The 15,049-nt window shown below is 57.0% G+C and overlaps 2 protein-coding genes across 2 annotated transcripts; both read right to left on the reverse strand.

Annotated features, from left to right (window-relative positions):
- Positions 1 to 5,714: 5,714 nt before the first annotated feature.
- Positions 5,715 to 9,665, reverse strand: LOC133206542 (actin nucleation-promoting factor WAS-like). Its single transcript, XM_061342606.1, has 11 exons — positions 9,564 to 9,665; positions 8,499 to 8,658; positions 7,927 to 8,039; positions 7,484 to 7,580; positions 7,360 to 7,398; positions 6,957 to 7,125; positions 6,807 to 6,853; positions 6,560 to 6,727; positions 6,176 to 6,501; positions 5,933 to 6,038; positions 5,715 to 5,844 (listed from the first exon to the last, which is right to left on the reverse strand). Exons 1-11 carry the CDS (start codon positions 9,663 to 9,665, stop codon positions 5,792 to 5,794), a joined length of 1,380 nt encoding a protein of 459 aa, XP_061198590.1. The 3' UTR covers positions 5,715 to 5,791.
- Positions 9,666 to 10,912: 1,247 nt separating this feature from the next.
- Positions 10,913 to 15,010, reverse strand: TBC1D25 (TBC1 domain family member 25). The gene is made up of 7 exons (XM_061342613.1): positions 14,719 to 15,010; positions 14,343 to 14,452; positions 14,103 to 14,254; positions 13,690 to 13,811; positions 13,384 to 13,587; positions 11,395 to 12,939; positions 10,913 to 11,340 (listed from the first exon to the last, which is right to left on the reverse strand). The coding sequence occupies exons 1-7, from the start codon at positions 14,782 to 14,784 to the stop codon at positions 10,933 to 10,935; spliced, it is 2,607 nt and encodes an 868-aa protein (XP_061198597.1). The 5' UTR covers positions 14,785 to 15,010; the 3' UTR covers positions 10,913 to 10,932.
- Positions 15,011 to 15,049: the final 39 nt, after the last annotated feature.

A 15,049-nucleotide genomic window follows, 5' to 3' on the forward strand; every position in this document is an offset into this window, starting at 1 on the left:
TATTTCAGTAAAAGCATCATTATCTAACAGCAACAAAATCCTATAGAGGGAACATGCTTCAGCAGCCTATAAGAAAATTCATAGAATGGTTGGGTTGGAAGGGACATTAAAGATCATATAGCCCTGTGAGGGTATGAGGCAACGCTGGTAGGAAGGAGAAATATCTTTCTTATGCTACGTGACAGTTGGAAAAACCAGACAAGCTTTCAGGCTGGCACACTTGTCGGGTAACCATGGCATTTAAAAAAAATTACTTAATATCTCCAAAAACCAATGCACTAGCTTGCTTAAATCAGCATTTCAATTCTGAAGGAAAAAGGTGGATAATCTCAGGCCAGTAAATGCTCTGGTCTGCTCCGACAGTGTGGATCTACACTAGGAGAATCAGAATTTGTAACTACTCTAACTAAGCATGACCTGCTAATGGCTTTCTATTGCCACCTGGCAGGACATACTCATTTTACCTTCAATCTGAATTATAAACCAAGACAACAAACAAACACGTCATTATGTTCAAGGGTCAGAGACGCTTTGAGTTCCGAGAGGGAAAAATCAATATTCTAACTACCAAAGTAACAGAATAGGCCAACAGTGATAAATACCACTATCACGAGGAAAGCACAAAAATCTCAGCCCAACACTAGGCACAGAGCTAACACAGGTTTAACCAAACTGTGTAAATCAAAATAAGTAAAAGCACAATACACAACAGTACCAACCTTAAATAACTAGGTGGGTTTCTGGACTTTAAGGTACCAGTTTCACAATTTTTAGTTTAAATAATAACTGTATTCTTCAATTCTTTTTTAGCTACTGCAATTTAAGTCTACTCTGATTTTGTCTGGATAAAAAAAAAAAATCACTGCAGACACAAGTATAATAGTACAGAATGCTACAATCATGCGGTAATCTACTACCTTCTGCACCCCGTTCAAAACAATACAAAAATAAAGACTCTCCAGTAAGTGCAACTCTCCTCAGTTGCACTTAGTAACTAATCAAAGGTCTTAAAACTCATAAAAACCTTCAAGTTTGCTTTGCACCAGATTGCTGTTCACATGCATCTATATTTAAAAGAAGGAAAAGAGCTTTTAGTTGAAACATATTTGAGGCTTTTCTTCTGAAAAAAGTAAATTAACTGGGAAAAAAATTAAAAGAAAGAAGAATTTATCACTGCAATTCAGCAAGAAGCAAAGCATTTATAATCCTGGGAGCAGCATGTAAGTACTCTCCAACAGAAATACTGGCTACTTGTTTGAAATCCAGCTGTTATCCAGACATATTATTAAATATGAGTAGGGGGTTCATAATACACTAATTACAACTTCCTCCTACCTGTCTGACACAACAATTTCTTGAAGGAGAATTTCAACCATGATAGCTATTTTGGGAAATATGCAGCTAGATCTAAAATTTACTGGTTAATGCTTGGAATATAGAACCCCTCTTTCCCTTCTGCCTCACTGCTTATGCCATCCTCCCCTGCTTCAGGGGTGGATGAGGTTTGGTTCAGGGCTCCATTCATCCATTTTCTTTGTTTTTACAGGCAAGGTTTCCCAACATAGGGAAGAATGCAGACAAGCACGTGCTATGTCTGACTTCATAAAATTTTCCATTCTCTCAAGTTTTTAAATCAAGTCAAGGCAGCATCGTTATAATTTTCACCTATCAGTTACACCATGTTTTAATCTCAAAGTACTGCAACATTACCGCATTGATAAGACTGGGCATTAAACAGTCCAGCTTGTTTCACAGTCTCAGCATGCAGATCTGGTTATTCAGAGCAAGAATAAAAATTATCAGATTGGTTAGAAACATGTTTTTTTCGGTTTGGGGTTGTTTGTTTTTTTTTTTTGTCCTTTATTCATCGTTCAACTAAGAACTGATTTCTCTGGCAATATTATCACAGTGCCTACTGATTGAGTACAGCTGAATTTTAACAGGAAGGAGTATATAGTACATCAACCTCTACCATTAGAAACACAAAAAACTTCTAGGTTAATACTTTTTTCCCCTAGAACTACAAGACATTCTTACAGACGCAAAACACTAATACGCATCTCAAACCGAACACTGCTAGCACTGGACTGCAATAAAAACTATTCGTGAATTAATATAAAGCAGCTAAAAAAAAAACAACCAGAGTTTCATTAAAGTTCACTTGGTTTGGTATCGTAAACTTTGGTAGGGGAGACCCAGCTCCCAAAACTATGAGCTTTTGGAGAAGTTTAACACTACAAAACCACAATGCATTTGACAGATGCTAGGTTCACTGGAGATGAACATTAAAGACAGACAACTACGATAAGAAGCAGTACGCCATACGGAATATCCAAGCCATCACTTTGGCAAGGGGGAAGGGAAGATGCACAAGCAAGCCCTTCAGTTTTAACAAAATCATTACAGGGACAGAATAGCCCTGCTTTGCCATGTAAGTGCTCAACTGCAGCTGGCCAAAGGACACAGCAAAACCATTTTAAAACTATGTGAACTAAATTCTCCAAGATCACTAATTAAGATTCAATCAAATTTCTCCAAAGACTGAGTAATACGTTGGTTATGACCCATTACCTCCTCCATCTAACTGGTATGTTGGTTCAGTAGCCACTACCATAACCATTATATGCAAAAAAAAAAAGTAAATAAAGAAAAACAAAAACCAAAACCAACTTTGGCCATATTTTCTATGCCTGAGAACATCCAAAGAAGTCTGCTAAGCTCAAAAGCACTCAAAACCACAGCACCCTAAATAAATCCACAGCACAAAAAAAGTTGAATGGCACACGACCACATAAGTATTAACAAAACTTAAAAATTTTAGTTCAGGAAAAAGCATTCCAAAGAACTCAAAAAAACAAAGCAAAAAATAAAAGACAAAGCATAAAAACCCCAAAACACCCCACACATCTTACCTTCATCCAAGCCGAGCCCAAAAGAAGCCCACTGCTTGGAAGCTGTGCCTTATATATCCCAGGCCCTACCCACAGCCCCTCCCTCGATGCCCTGGCCCAGGGCTGGGGGCAATCACTACCTGGGGTAAAAGCAGCCTGACAAGGGACAGCTGGGTTGGTTTTGGTTGGATTTTGCTTTATTGCCTTATCTCTGGTTTTTAAATGTTTGGTTTCTTTTTTGTCCTTTAGGTTTCCATTCAAAGCTCACAGACTGCATAGCTAGTTTTATGAAGTCAGGCTGAGAATTATGTTTAGTTTCTGACTGTGTAGGGTTTTTTTAATCTCAGATTCTGGGTCTCGGATTCACAGGAGCTTATTTCCACACAGAGTGGTTCAGACTCATATGTTTAAGCTGCACAGGTGCTCTAGCTCACACTTGGGTTCAACCTGGCTTTGACTGCCTCACTCATCCACACAAGTCTCACACTGAGACTAACACAGAGTTCTTGGCTCAGACTCGCTCTCCCTTTCTAACTAAATAAAGACATTCAGGTGGTTTAGCCAAGGTTGGGAGCTTTGGAAGAGAAAGAGGGCTATTACAGAACAGGCCAGCATTGGTGGGTGGGGTGGTGATGATGATGATGATGATGATGGTGGTGATGATGATGGCCAGCACAGGGTGCTCATGTTGGTTCTTTTGTTCCTTGCAGGTGATAAAGAGGAACTTGGCAGCTGTGGCAAGATCCCAGGATCAGTTTGAGATCCATGGCAGTATAGAAGGTAAGCAGAAGGACTGCTGCTTGGGACTGGAGGGTGGGGGACAAGATCAGGATGGCAGGAAGGGGTTTGAAGTATAGCATGGGGCTGAGGGAAAGGCAGGGGCTATTTTGCAGCATGAGCTTACATGGGTAGGGCAGCTACAGCTTGACTGTTATGGAGTGAGGGTGTCACCCATAACCCTTCCCTCAGTGCTGTGGGTCAGGGGTGGGGCAAACTCCCAGCTGGGATAAAAGAACCCTGACAATCCACAGCTGAGTCTTACTTAACGTGGCTCTGGATCATTGGCTGCTTCCCAGCTTTAATTTTTGGCTTTTTCTCTGTGGCTCAGACTCCCATTCAAGCCTCAGAGACCACGCAGGCCCCCTCTCACCCAGACTGGCTCTGGCTCAGACTCATGCTCCATTTAAATTGCACAGACACTCTCTGGCTCAGACTTGGCCTCACACTCACTTAGGCTCAATCTGACACTGGTTGGCTCATACATCCACATAAATCTCATACTGATTCTAACACAGAATTTCTGGTTCACACTCCTTGGATGAGCCTCCCTGACACAGTCACCCTCAGTCTCCAGCTGAAAAAGAACATTCAGATGACTCAGCTAAGGTGAGCCATGCTTGGGATACCCAAGAAACAGCTTCTTTCAGGGAGCTGCAGCTTCTATTTTTCTCTCAATGTCTGCCTGTTTCAGTTTTGGTTTTAGGTGCCACAGGTAACTCAGGAGAGGTGAAGCTGCCGACTGAGGAGGGCTGTGAGAAGGTAAAAGGATTGTCTGCCTGAGGGGTGACTCAGAGAATAACACGTCGAAGGGTTCACTACTCGTGTTGGTCACTGCAGGTCCTACCTTCTATCTCTGGCGTCAGGTGAGTGTTGGACGTGAGGCAGGGAGGTAACAACAGTGGTTGTGAGGGTCACTCACTTTGTGCAGGTACCATGGTTAATTCTCTCTATTGTACCCTAGGTTCTGGGGTGCAGCAGAAGCCCAGCACCCTATTCTGCAATAGATTTGGTCAAGGCGAACATAGTATTAAGAAGGGTAAGTAGAGATAGAGAAGTGGTGGGCATCGATGGCTGGCGTGGGGGAGGTAATGACCAACAGGGTTGGCCCTGCCTAGTTAGGGTTAGGAGCGCCCAGTTAGGTTTACCCTAACCCTTACTCTGAGCCAGCCAGTTTAGGGTTAGGACTCCCCAGTTTAGGGGTCTCCCTGCCCACTTTAGGTTTGGCCCTGCCACGTGAGGGTAGTCCCGCCCACATTTGGGGTCGACCACGCCCACTTTAGGGTTAGGCGATGGGTACTTAGGGTTAGGGCTAGGTTGACCCTGACCTCTCCTCCTCGGTCCCTGACCTTTGACCTTTGACCCTGCTGACACAAAAAACATTTTCCTCTCCCGCCTCTCCCCCTCTTTTTACGTGGGGGCCATCCCCTTTCACGCGGGGCTCCGCCCCCCGTTGCGCACGGAGACGCCCCTTCTTAGCCCCACCCCTCGGGGCGGGGCACCGGGGCAGCCCCTCTTCACTCCGCCCCGAGGCGCAGAGCTCCGGTTCCGGGTTAGGGTTAGGGTTAGGGTTAGAGCCAGGAGCTACTGCGCATGCTCGGGCCGTCGACCTGCGATCTACCAGGGGATATGTTCCATTCAAAGACTTTAGGTATGAAATCGAGGAGCGACAGCAATGCTGGTGGCACCGTTGCAAAGCTGACTGTGTGCTGAACATTCCCAGCACCAGATTTCCCTCGTGGCTCTTCGGCTCTGCGAGCAGAGGCCAGACGTTCGTGCTCTGCTCACTGTGCTGCTGGCCAGCCTCGAGTGACCACCGTAGCAACCACCTAGAGGGGTTGAGAGGAAGGGGCAGAGTGAGCATGCTGCAGCATTGCTCTGGGTTGTCAGCTGGGTTTAAACCATGGCACACACTCATTGCACACCCATTGCATACTTCTTGCACATTCCTTGCATGGGCATTCCACTTCTTCCCACACCCACACATCCCTTCAATGACAATAACTAACGCTCATTAGCGGTGATTAACAATGCCTTTAATTGTGGCCTCCTGCCAAATTGAGGCTGGGGAAATGTGTCCTTCAGGGTGGGTTTCAGTCTGTGCCTGGTGGGGCTCGAGGTGCTCATTCGTCCCACTCGTCTTCTTCATCCTCCTCCTCAAGTTCTTCACCCTCATCTGCAGGATTGTGGGGGGTCAGGTGGGGTGTCAAGGAGGGAGCACAGGGGCTGTGGGGTACATGTCGTCCCCCCCCACGAGAGCTCACCCGAGGAGTGGATGGCTCTGCTGCGTTTCTGCATCACGTCCATGAGAGCCCCCACCAGCCCCCCAGTGCTGGCACCGCCGCTGCTGCTCTCGGGGCACTCAGGGGTCTGAGGGGAGTAAGGTGGATCCATCGGGGCACATAAACCCCACCAAATCCCCCTAGCCCCAGGGGCTCATTGCATGCCCCTTGTCCTCCCCCTAGGCCCGGGGACTCATGGGACAACCCAAACCCCTCTACACTGACCTTGTTCAGTGTCACCCCTTGGCGGATCTGGTCCAGCAGTGCCCCCCGCCCCGAGGGGGGTACAGGGCCTCCACCGGAGGCCCCTGGCAGAGGGGGCGGGGGAGGAGGAGACGGAGCAGGGGTGGTCCCCGGGGGGGCGGGGCCATGTCCAGGGGGCGGAGCCACAGGCCGGGAGGGCGGGGCCACCGCGGGAAGGGCCGGGCCACTGCGGGGCAGTGGCAGGGCGCCCCCTGGCCGCGGGGGCAGCGGCCCCGTGCGGCTGCGGGATGGACCGGGGGGTGGGTTAGGGATAGGGTTAGCCCCTCGGCTGGGTGGGAGAGGGGGACCTGTTGGGGGTGGGAGAGATGTTAATTAGGGTGTTATAATCAGCATGTTAATGAGCACGGGAGGAGGGGGGCTGACCCTGGTGCTGCAGCTCCTCCCGCACTGCCTGCAGCCCACCCCGTTCCGTGATGAAGTCATGGATGAGGCGGGAGGTCTCGGCGTCAGCCAATTGCACCTCAGTGATGCCAGCCTGGGTGAAGAGTGCCCAGAGAGCAGGGTCCAGAGCCGCTACCTGCGTCCCACAGCTCGTGTCAGCCCCACAGCAGTGCCTGATGGCAGCTGGGGGCAGAGCAGGCACGGGAGACACCTACATCAAAGCCATTCCTGGGGTCCCAACCGATGTGCCCGACGTGCCTGGGATGATGGAGGAGGAGCAGATGTTTTCCCACAACTGGGCCCACAGTGAGGTCTCTCCTCTGCCCTATACAGTCCCTCACGTTCCCATTGCCAGACCCACCTGAAGCCAGACGGGGCACTGATGTCAGCCTTGGAGATCTTCTTGCGGCTTTTCTTCTGGTCCCCAGCTGTGGTGCTCGCTGTGGGTCCATCTGTGGGGCTGGGCAGCCCCCGGTAGCGGGATGCCGTGATGTCAGGATTGCTGATGGGCACCGCTGGCAGTAGAGGGGCTGCAAAGGACATGATACATCTGAGTAACTCTCTGTAGGGCAGCAAGACCCTGCTGTGGGGCTGGAAGATGCTGCTGTGAAGCAGACACTCACTGCTGCCATGACCATGGGCCATGTGGGTGCGAGACAGGCTCCCAGGATCCTTTGTGGGGGGGACAGGTGGCTGTTGGTGCCGCACCCCACAGGACCCATTGTGACCTCCAGTTCTGCCTCCCTCAATGCAGGGGGAGTCACCATCACCGGGGGGTGGCAGAGGCGGGAGCTGCCGCTTCTCTGGGGAGAGACAGGAGAGGGTGGGAGCGGAGGGCGGCCCCAGTGCACTGGGGGCCCTGGGGGGGGTCCACGGGGCTGCTCTCACCCGCCCGCTGCTGGCGTCGGCGCAGCCGCTCCTGGACCAGGGCCTCAAAGGTGGCCGCCTCCCCCTCGTCAGCGAAGTTCAGCCCCGCCTGGCCCTCCTGTGCAGCCAATCAAGGCGCTGCCCCATGGGCCCTGCCCACAGGCAGCGAGCCCCCCAACAGGCCATAAGCCCCACCCCACCCCTTTAGCCCCGCCCACATGTCATAATCCCTTCCCCTTTGTTCGTACCCACGCGTAGCAATCCCCAGCCCTTGCTCAAGCCCATATGTGACAAGCCCCGCCCCTCGGCCCCACCCGCTGTCTAGCCTAACCCACGTAGCCCCTCCCACATGCATTTGGCTCCACCCACCCCGAAGCCCCGCCCACACCGCCTCCAAAACCCAGAGGCCCCGGAGCTTCCCCTCCCTTTGGCTCCGCCCCTTCCCCGTGGCCCCGCCCACTCACGTAGGAGGCGAAGGTGTGGAAGAACGGGGTACGAGCCCTGTAGCACATCCCCCCCTGCAGCTCTTGCTCCCAGCGCAGAGCCCCCGCCTGCGACAGAGCCCCCCTCACAGCCCCTTATCAGAGACCCATCAGAGACCACCCCTAGAGACCCCGGAGACCCCCGGGTCCCCCCCCAGAGACCCCTATGAGAGACACCCCACAGAGCCCCCCCACCCCCGGGACTCCCCTGGGACCCCCCAGAGCCGCACCCCAGGACTCCCCCCAGAGACCCCTATGAGAGACACCCCACAGAGCCCCTCCCCGGGACCCCACTGAAACCCCACAGAGCCCCCCCCCAGGTCCCCCCCCAGAGACCCCTATGAGAGACACCCCACAGAGCCCCCCCCCGGGACCCCTCCCAGGATCCCCTGAGAGATCCAGAGACAACCTCCCAGTGACCCCTATGAGAAACCCCCTTGAGAGACCCCTCCGCACGACCACCCCCATTGACCCCGAGGAATCCTGCAGGGACCCCTATGGGAAACTCCCATAGAGCCCCATGGAGCCCCCCCTGCCCGCCCCGGCCCCTGCACTCACAGCCAGCTCGTAGAGCCGGATGAAGTAGGAGCGCCGGGCGCCGTCCCGCACCAGGCAAATGGCGCCACAGCCCCGCCGGGCCCAGGCCCCCCCCGCACCGCCCCCCGCTTCCCCCGGCTGGGCCACCACGAGCTGCGCCACCGCCGTCACCAGTGCCTGCGGGGACAGCGTGACCCCATAGTGCCCCATAGAGCCCCACAGAGATCAATAGAGAGCCCTATAGAGCACCTAGAGAGCATCAGAGAGCTCCCATAGACACGTAGAGCACCTTAGAGACCCATAGAGACCCCTATAGAGCCCCATGGAGATTCATAGAGACCCCTACAGAGCACCCAGAGAGCATCAGAGAGCTCCCATAGACACAACACCAAACCCAAAACCCCTATAAAGACCCACAGAGATCCATAGAGACCCCTACAGAGCACCCAAACACAACCCCAAGACACGTAGAGCACCTTAGAGACCCATAGAGACCCCTATAAAGACCCACAGAGATCCATAGAGACCCCTACAGAGCACCCAGAGAGCATCAGAGCTCCCATAGACACGTAGAGCACCTTAGAGACCCATAGAGACCCCTATAAAGACCCATAGAGATCCATAGAGACCCCTACAGAGCACCCAGAGAGCATCAGAGAGCTCCCATAGAGACACGTAGAGCACCTTAGAGACCCATAGAGACCCCTATAGAGCACCCAGAGAGCACCCAGAGAGCACCCGGAGAGCCCCAGAGAGCTCCATTAGAGACATGTAGAGCATGTTAGAGACCCATAGAGAACCCTGTAGGGCCCCAGGGAGAACCACAGAGCTCCCAGAGAAACCCATAGAGCCACGAGACACCCATAGAGCCCCAGAGAGCCCCCAAAACCACCCTTTGCCTCCCCAAACCCCTCCATAGGGCCACCAAACCCCCCTGCCAAATGCTGCCATGGGACCCCCCACCCCTTTAGGCCCCCTGCAGCTTCTTCCAGACCCCCATTTATCCCAATGAGACCCCCAAGGAGGCCCCTAAATGCCTTACGGGCCCCATGGGAACCCCCATTGCCCTTCCCCCCCCTCACCACACATTTCCTGCCCAGGGACTCAAAGAGCCGCAGGTTCTCCTGGGGCTGCAGCAGCACTGAGGGGACGTGGCCCCCCCCCGGGGGCCCCCCCCGGCTCATCCCTGGGTGCGCTGGGACACCCTGGTGCCTGGGACCCCCCCCGTGCCTGGGTCCCTGCGGAGGCCTCTTCCGCCCGGAAACACCCAAAGGCCTGAGGTGGCCAAGACGTCACCTCCGGGGTGGGGGGAGAACTGGAGGGCACTGGGAGGCAATGGGAGGTGATGGGAGGGGAACTGAGAACAGCCTCAGCCAATGCAGGCAGTGATGGGACTAAAACATGGGAACACTCCCTAGATCCCACCCCTCTTACCACACCACAACAGAGACCACTACCGCTTCCCAGCCCATACTGGGAACCCCAAACACCGGTAACAGGCATCAGGTTTATTGACGTCTCCAGCATCCCACAGACCCCAGATGCCGAAATACCCCCCCGGGGGGGAGGGGCAATAAATAAGGAGGGGGTAAAAGGAACCCGGGGCAGGTGGCAGGAACTGGGCTGCAATGGTCCATACTGGAAGAAGCTGTATGTGCATTAGATCCCAGTCAGTGTGCCCCACCGGTCCATACTGTTCCACAGTGGGAGGACACAAGGCCACACAGGTGAACAACTCCCACTGGGCTGCCATGCTGGTCCTTGCTGGTCCATATTGGGAGTGCTGAAGGCAATGTCAAACCAGTGATTCCAGTTGATGGAGTTGTACTGGTCCAACCCAGACCCGTCCTGGTCCGTGATGGTCCATACTGGTCTGGCCCAAGGCAATGTAGATGCAGGATTTCCTAGATGGGGTGTAGTGGTTCATACTGGTCCATACTGGGGTGCTTCCAAGGGGTCCATTTGTTCTTTATAGTCCACTTGTCCTTCATATGGGCCTACAGTTCCCCATGTTGACCTGGGAGTCCCCACAGTGGTCTGTGGGTCCCCAAAGAGGACCAACAGGTCCCCATGTGCTGTCCATGGGATCCCCACCTTGCCCTATGGGTCCGCATACTGACCTAGGGCTCCCCACGGTGCCCCCACATTATCCTATGGGTCCCCATGTGCTGTCCAGGGAGTCCCCACCTTGCCCTATGGGTCCCCATACTGACCTAGGGCTCCCCATGGTGCCCCCACATTACCCTATGGGTCCCCATGTGCTGTCCAGGGAGTCCCCACCCTGCCCTATGGGTCCCCATACTGACCTAGGGCTCCCCACGGTGCCCCCACATTATCCTATGGGTCCCCATGTTGCCCTATAGCTCCCCATGACGCCCAACAACCCCCACCCATCACTCCCCCATCCCCCCCATTCCCCTTTTGAACCCCCCCATCCCTCCCCCCCTCCATTTACCCCGTGCCGTGCCCCCCCGGGGGCGCCCCCCCCCAGCCCTCCAGGTAGCGCGCGAAGAGCCCCTTGGCGCGGTGCAGGACGCGGGGCAGGTGGTGCCGCCGCACCAGGCGGTCGAAGTGCATCGCCACCTCGTTGTAGTCGCCCGCGCGCGCCATCACCGCCTCCCGCTGCTCCAGCAGCATGGCCAGGCACAGGAAGAGCAGGAAGGGGTTCCCCTGGCCCAGCTCTTCCGGCGGCGGCAGCGGGGCCCCGTCGTCCTCCACCCCGACCTCGTCCTCGGAGGAGGAAGAGGAGGAGGAAGAGGAAGAGGAACTTGAGGCTTCCCAAGGCCAAGCGCCTCCCCAGGGGTCCTCAGCAGGGGTGCTGCCTGCACTGGGGGCCTCATGCAACTCTATGGGGTCCTCCTGTACTTCTATGGGGGCTTCACATAACTCTATGGCATCCTCATGTACCTCTACACCAACCTCTCTGGGGTCCCCATCAACCTCATTTGGGCCTTTACCAACCTCTTTGGGCTCTCCATCAAACTCACTGGGGTCTTTAAGTACTTCTGTGGGGTCTGCACCCTCTTTGGGGTCTCTATCAACCTCTGTGGGATCTTCACCACCCTGTCCAAGGGAGCAGGAGTAGTTGCCACTGACCTCCTTGAGGGTGTCCCCTAGCACATGGAGGAGCTCAGGGTCTCCTCTGATGTCTTTGGGCACATAGGGGTGTCCCCCGATCGCCTTGGAAGCACTGTGGTCATCGACGGACTTCTCCAGGGCATCCCGATCCCCATGTGGCTTCTTGGAGACACGGTGAGCTCCGTGAGTCTGCTTGGAGGCACCTGGCTCTTGGGCTTCTCCCGTGTCCCTGAGGCCGCCAGCACCTTGGCCAACATCACTGGAGGCTGTGGGATGCTCTTGGAGACCCCTGGGGGCATTGGCATCACCCTGGACCTCCCCAAGGCCCTTGTTACTGCCATAGGCATCCTGGGAGATCTCCCAGCCCTTTTGGTCAGGACAAGCTTGGCCACCCCCAAAGACCTCAAGCTTCTCACAGCTGCCCCCAGAACCATCCTTAATGATGTTGGAGCTCTGGAGCCCCTCTTGCTCATCCCCACAGCTCTCGATAACCCTGGAGCTCCCAAGCCCCTCTGGGGCACTCCTGGAGCTCTTTGGCATCTCTTGCTCATCCCCAAACCTCTTGGGAGCCTCTGGGCCACCCACGGAGACCTTGGAGCCATCATTGGAGCCCTCCTGCCCATCCACAGCAGCCCCCATGCGCTGCCGCTGCCGGCGGAGGCGCCGGGGGGGCCGTGGCCTCAGCCCACGCCGCTCCTGCAGCCCCTGGCGAGCCCGGCGAGGGCCCAGGGGGGCTCCAAGGAGGGGAATGCCATCGGGGGGGGGCGGTGGGGCAGGTGGCAGTGAGCTCCAAGTGATCTCCAGCACCCTGAGGGCATCCTCGAAGGCAAACTCACGCTTGAGCTCCAGCAGGAGCCAGCGATAGCAAAAGAGGAGGTCGTGGGCGCCACGGGCAGCCAGGAAGGCCCAGAATGGGGGATCTGCACGGCGCAGGAGGCGCCGGAGGTGGGCGAAGGCACGGGCCAGGCCCCGGCCGCCAGGACGGAAGCGGGGTCCAAGGCGGCGCATGAGGGAGCAGAAGCAGAGGAAAGCTTGAGCTTCATCATCCAGCACGGCCAAGAGCGGCGCCGCCACGTCCGACATGCCCTGGCAGTAGGAGAGGCGCGGGTGGCCCAGCGCGAAGGTGGTGAGCAGCGCCTGCAGCGCAGCCAAGTGCGGGTGCCCCTCCTCGGGGCCGCCGAAGTAGGGGTGCCCGCGGTCGGTGCGCACCACGTCCTTGCGCACGGCGGCCGCCACCAGCGTCAGCTCGGCAGGGGCCGCCCGTGCCGCCAGCACCTCCTTCAGCGCCGCGTACTCCCCGGCCTTGCGGCGCAGGTGAGCCAAGCGCTCCTGCCCCGAGAGCCCCGGCGGGAAGACATTGAGCAGGTAGCGCCACACCACCTGCAGCAGGACGGGCACGGGGTCAGGGTGCGGTGCGGTGGGGTGGGTGGGGAAGGGTTGAATGAGGTGGTTGGATGGGCAGGGACACATCGAGAGGGTGGTGCATAAACCCCATCCAAGCTGGGCTTGTACATGCTGCACGGACGGATCATCTTTCTCTTTGGACAACCCATTCTACTGTCCCTTCCTTAGACCCATCCTGAACTTCCCCTGTTCCAGTTTGAACGCATCCCCCCTTTGCTCTACTGGTGCAGCCCCTGGCGAATGTCCCTCCCCAGGACCCTTGGAAGACCCTTCAAAAGAGAGGAAGGAGCAGAGACACGACCTGCACAGCACCTCGTGCCCCATACAGAAACAGGGGGGAGCAACCCAGAAAGGGCTGAGCTCCCAGCTGGGTCTGACCCACATCACGGGGGGGGGGGGGGGAACATGGGGAGCACACACCTTGCGCAGGCCAGGCTCGACACCACCATGGTAGACATGGAGCCGCAGGTCATGGGGCCGCAGCAGCCGCCCGCCAGGGCCCAGGTATGTGCGGAGGTCGGCATCGCTCAGTGGGGCGCAGGGGGGAGGCGGCAGCGGGGGTGAGGGGGGGGACCCCTCAGGCCATGCCAGGGCAGCCTGCGCCCGGGCCAGCGTCCGGCCAACCTGTGGGGAATGCATCCGGGATGGAGCCAGGACAGGACTGGGAACATGGGGAGGGGACTGGGAGCACTGGGAGGAGGGAGGGACACCCCAAACTCCACTTACCTGTGCCAGCAGGGCCTGGGTGAAGGGCAGAGCTGCAGCCAGCAGCGAGCGGCGCTCAGGGAGCGGCTCCACTGCTGCCACCTCCCGCGGGCTGATGATGTCCCAGTCCTCGAGCAGCGGGCCTGCAGCACCCACAGGCTGGGGTCATTCCATTGGGCACCCAGGCACCAGGGTCGCCCTCCTGACACCCACCCGTGGACATCCCCTGTGGATGTTCCCCTTCAGGAGAGGGGAAACAGGAGAAAAAGGGAATGGGGGCATTAGCGGGCACAGGAAGATAGAAGTCTAGGGGGATAGGAACATGGGGGAATAGTGGGAGAGGAGCACAGAGATGGGAGTGCAGTGGAATAGAGAGATGGGGGCCTCACTGGGGGCCAGGCTGTCTGACTCCCCCCCAGATGCTCCCCCCTCACTCTCGGCTGGGGGCCGCACATCGAGGCGCAGGCGCAGAGCAGGCCGGGCACAGGCAAAGGCAGCCGCCAGGTCCCCATCGCTCAGCAGCGGCACGAAGCTCTCCTGGCCCTGCGGGTCCCGAGCGGCGAAGCTGATGGAGAAGCTCTTCTTCCTGCAGCGGGGGGGAACCCGAGGCGTGTTCAGTGACTAGATCAACCCCCGGGGCTCAGGCAGCAGCGGAGGGGAGGAGCCAGGCTCACCCCTGCAGGTCGAATGCACGGGCTAGGATGTGCTGCAGCACGTCCAGGGATGTGATCTGCGGGTCCACGGCGAAGGAGCGGAACTCGGGTGGCTGCAGCCCCTCGCTCTTCTGCGGCGGGGCGGCAGTAACCGGGGGGGCACCGGGGACGAGCCCCGAAGAACCCCCAAAAAGCCGGCCCTGAGCGGGCCCACCACGGTGGCCGCTTCTCGTTCCCACGGCAACAGCGCCTCAAAGCACCCCCTCTCATTGGCCCGCCCCCAGTTGGCCACGCCCACGTGAGGTGGCTCCGCCCGCCACGCGACGACTCGCCCCCTCCCCGAGGCCACGCCCCTGTGAATTGGCTCTGCCCACCCGCATGAGGCCACGCCCCTCACCTTGACGCGCACGCGCACCACTTCGCACTCCTCCTCCAGCGCGGCCCCGCCCCCCGGAGCCGCCATTGCGGGAGGGGGGGGAGGGGGTTCGGGACACGGCTCCGCGCAGACGCAGGACCGGAACCGGGGAAGGCGGGGGTGGGGGGGGAAGGGTCGCGCCGCTACCGGACAGCGCGCGTGAGGGTGGGATTGGAGGGAAAAGGGGGTTGTTACATCACCGTGCTGACGTCACGCAGCGCGCCGCTCGGTGCCCGGCGCGGGGACGATCCGGAGCAGCGGCACGATCGTCCCCATCCTGCGGCCGCGGCGGCAACAACATCCGGGTCAGCGC

The sequence above is a fragment of the Neopsephotus bourkii genome, unplaced genomic scaffold, assembly GCF_033783945.1.
Source record: "Neopsephotus bourkii isolate Nb327-2 ecotype Australia unplaced genomic scaffold, CSIRO-AGI_Nbou_v1 NB_1807, whole genome shotgun sequence".
NCBI classification, from domain to species: domain Eukaryota; kingdom Metazoa; phylum Chordata; class Aves; order Psittaciformes; family Psittacidae; genus Neopsephotus; species Neopsephotus bourkii.

Bases quoted from the DNA above. Each gene is read 5' to 3' on its own strand.
- LOC133206542 (XM_061342606.1), bottom strand. From the start codon at position 9,665: ATGAGCCGGGGGGGGCCCCCGGGGGGGGGCCACGTCCCCTCAGTGCTG. The intron at 7,399-7,483 runs GTGAGAGCAGCC...GTCTCTCCCCAG, and splicing joins CCGACGCCAGCAGCGGGCGG to AGAAGCGGCAGCTCCCGCCT. The intron at 6,854-6,956 runs GTGGGTCTGGCA...CCATCATCCCAG, and splicing joins AGTGCCCCGTCTGGCTTCAG to GCACGTCGGGCACATCGGTT.
- TBC1D25 (XM_061342613.1), bottom strand. From the start codon at position 14,784: ATGGCGGCTCCGGGGGGCGGGGCCGCGCTGGAGGAGGAGTGCGAAGTG. The intron at 13,812-14,102 runs GTGAGGGGGGAG...TGGGTGCTGCAG, and splicing joins TGTGCGGCCCCCAGCCGAGA to GCCCGCTGCTCGAGGACTGG. The intron at 12,940-13,383 runs GTGTGTGCTCCC...GTCCTGCTGCAG, and splicing joins TCGAGCCTGGCCTGCGCAAG to GTGGTGTGGCGCTACCTGCT.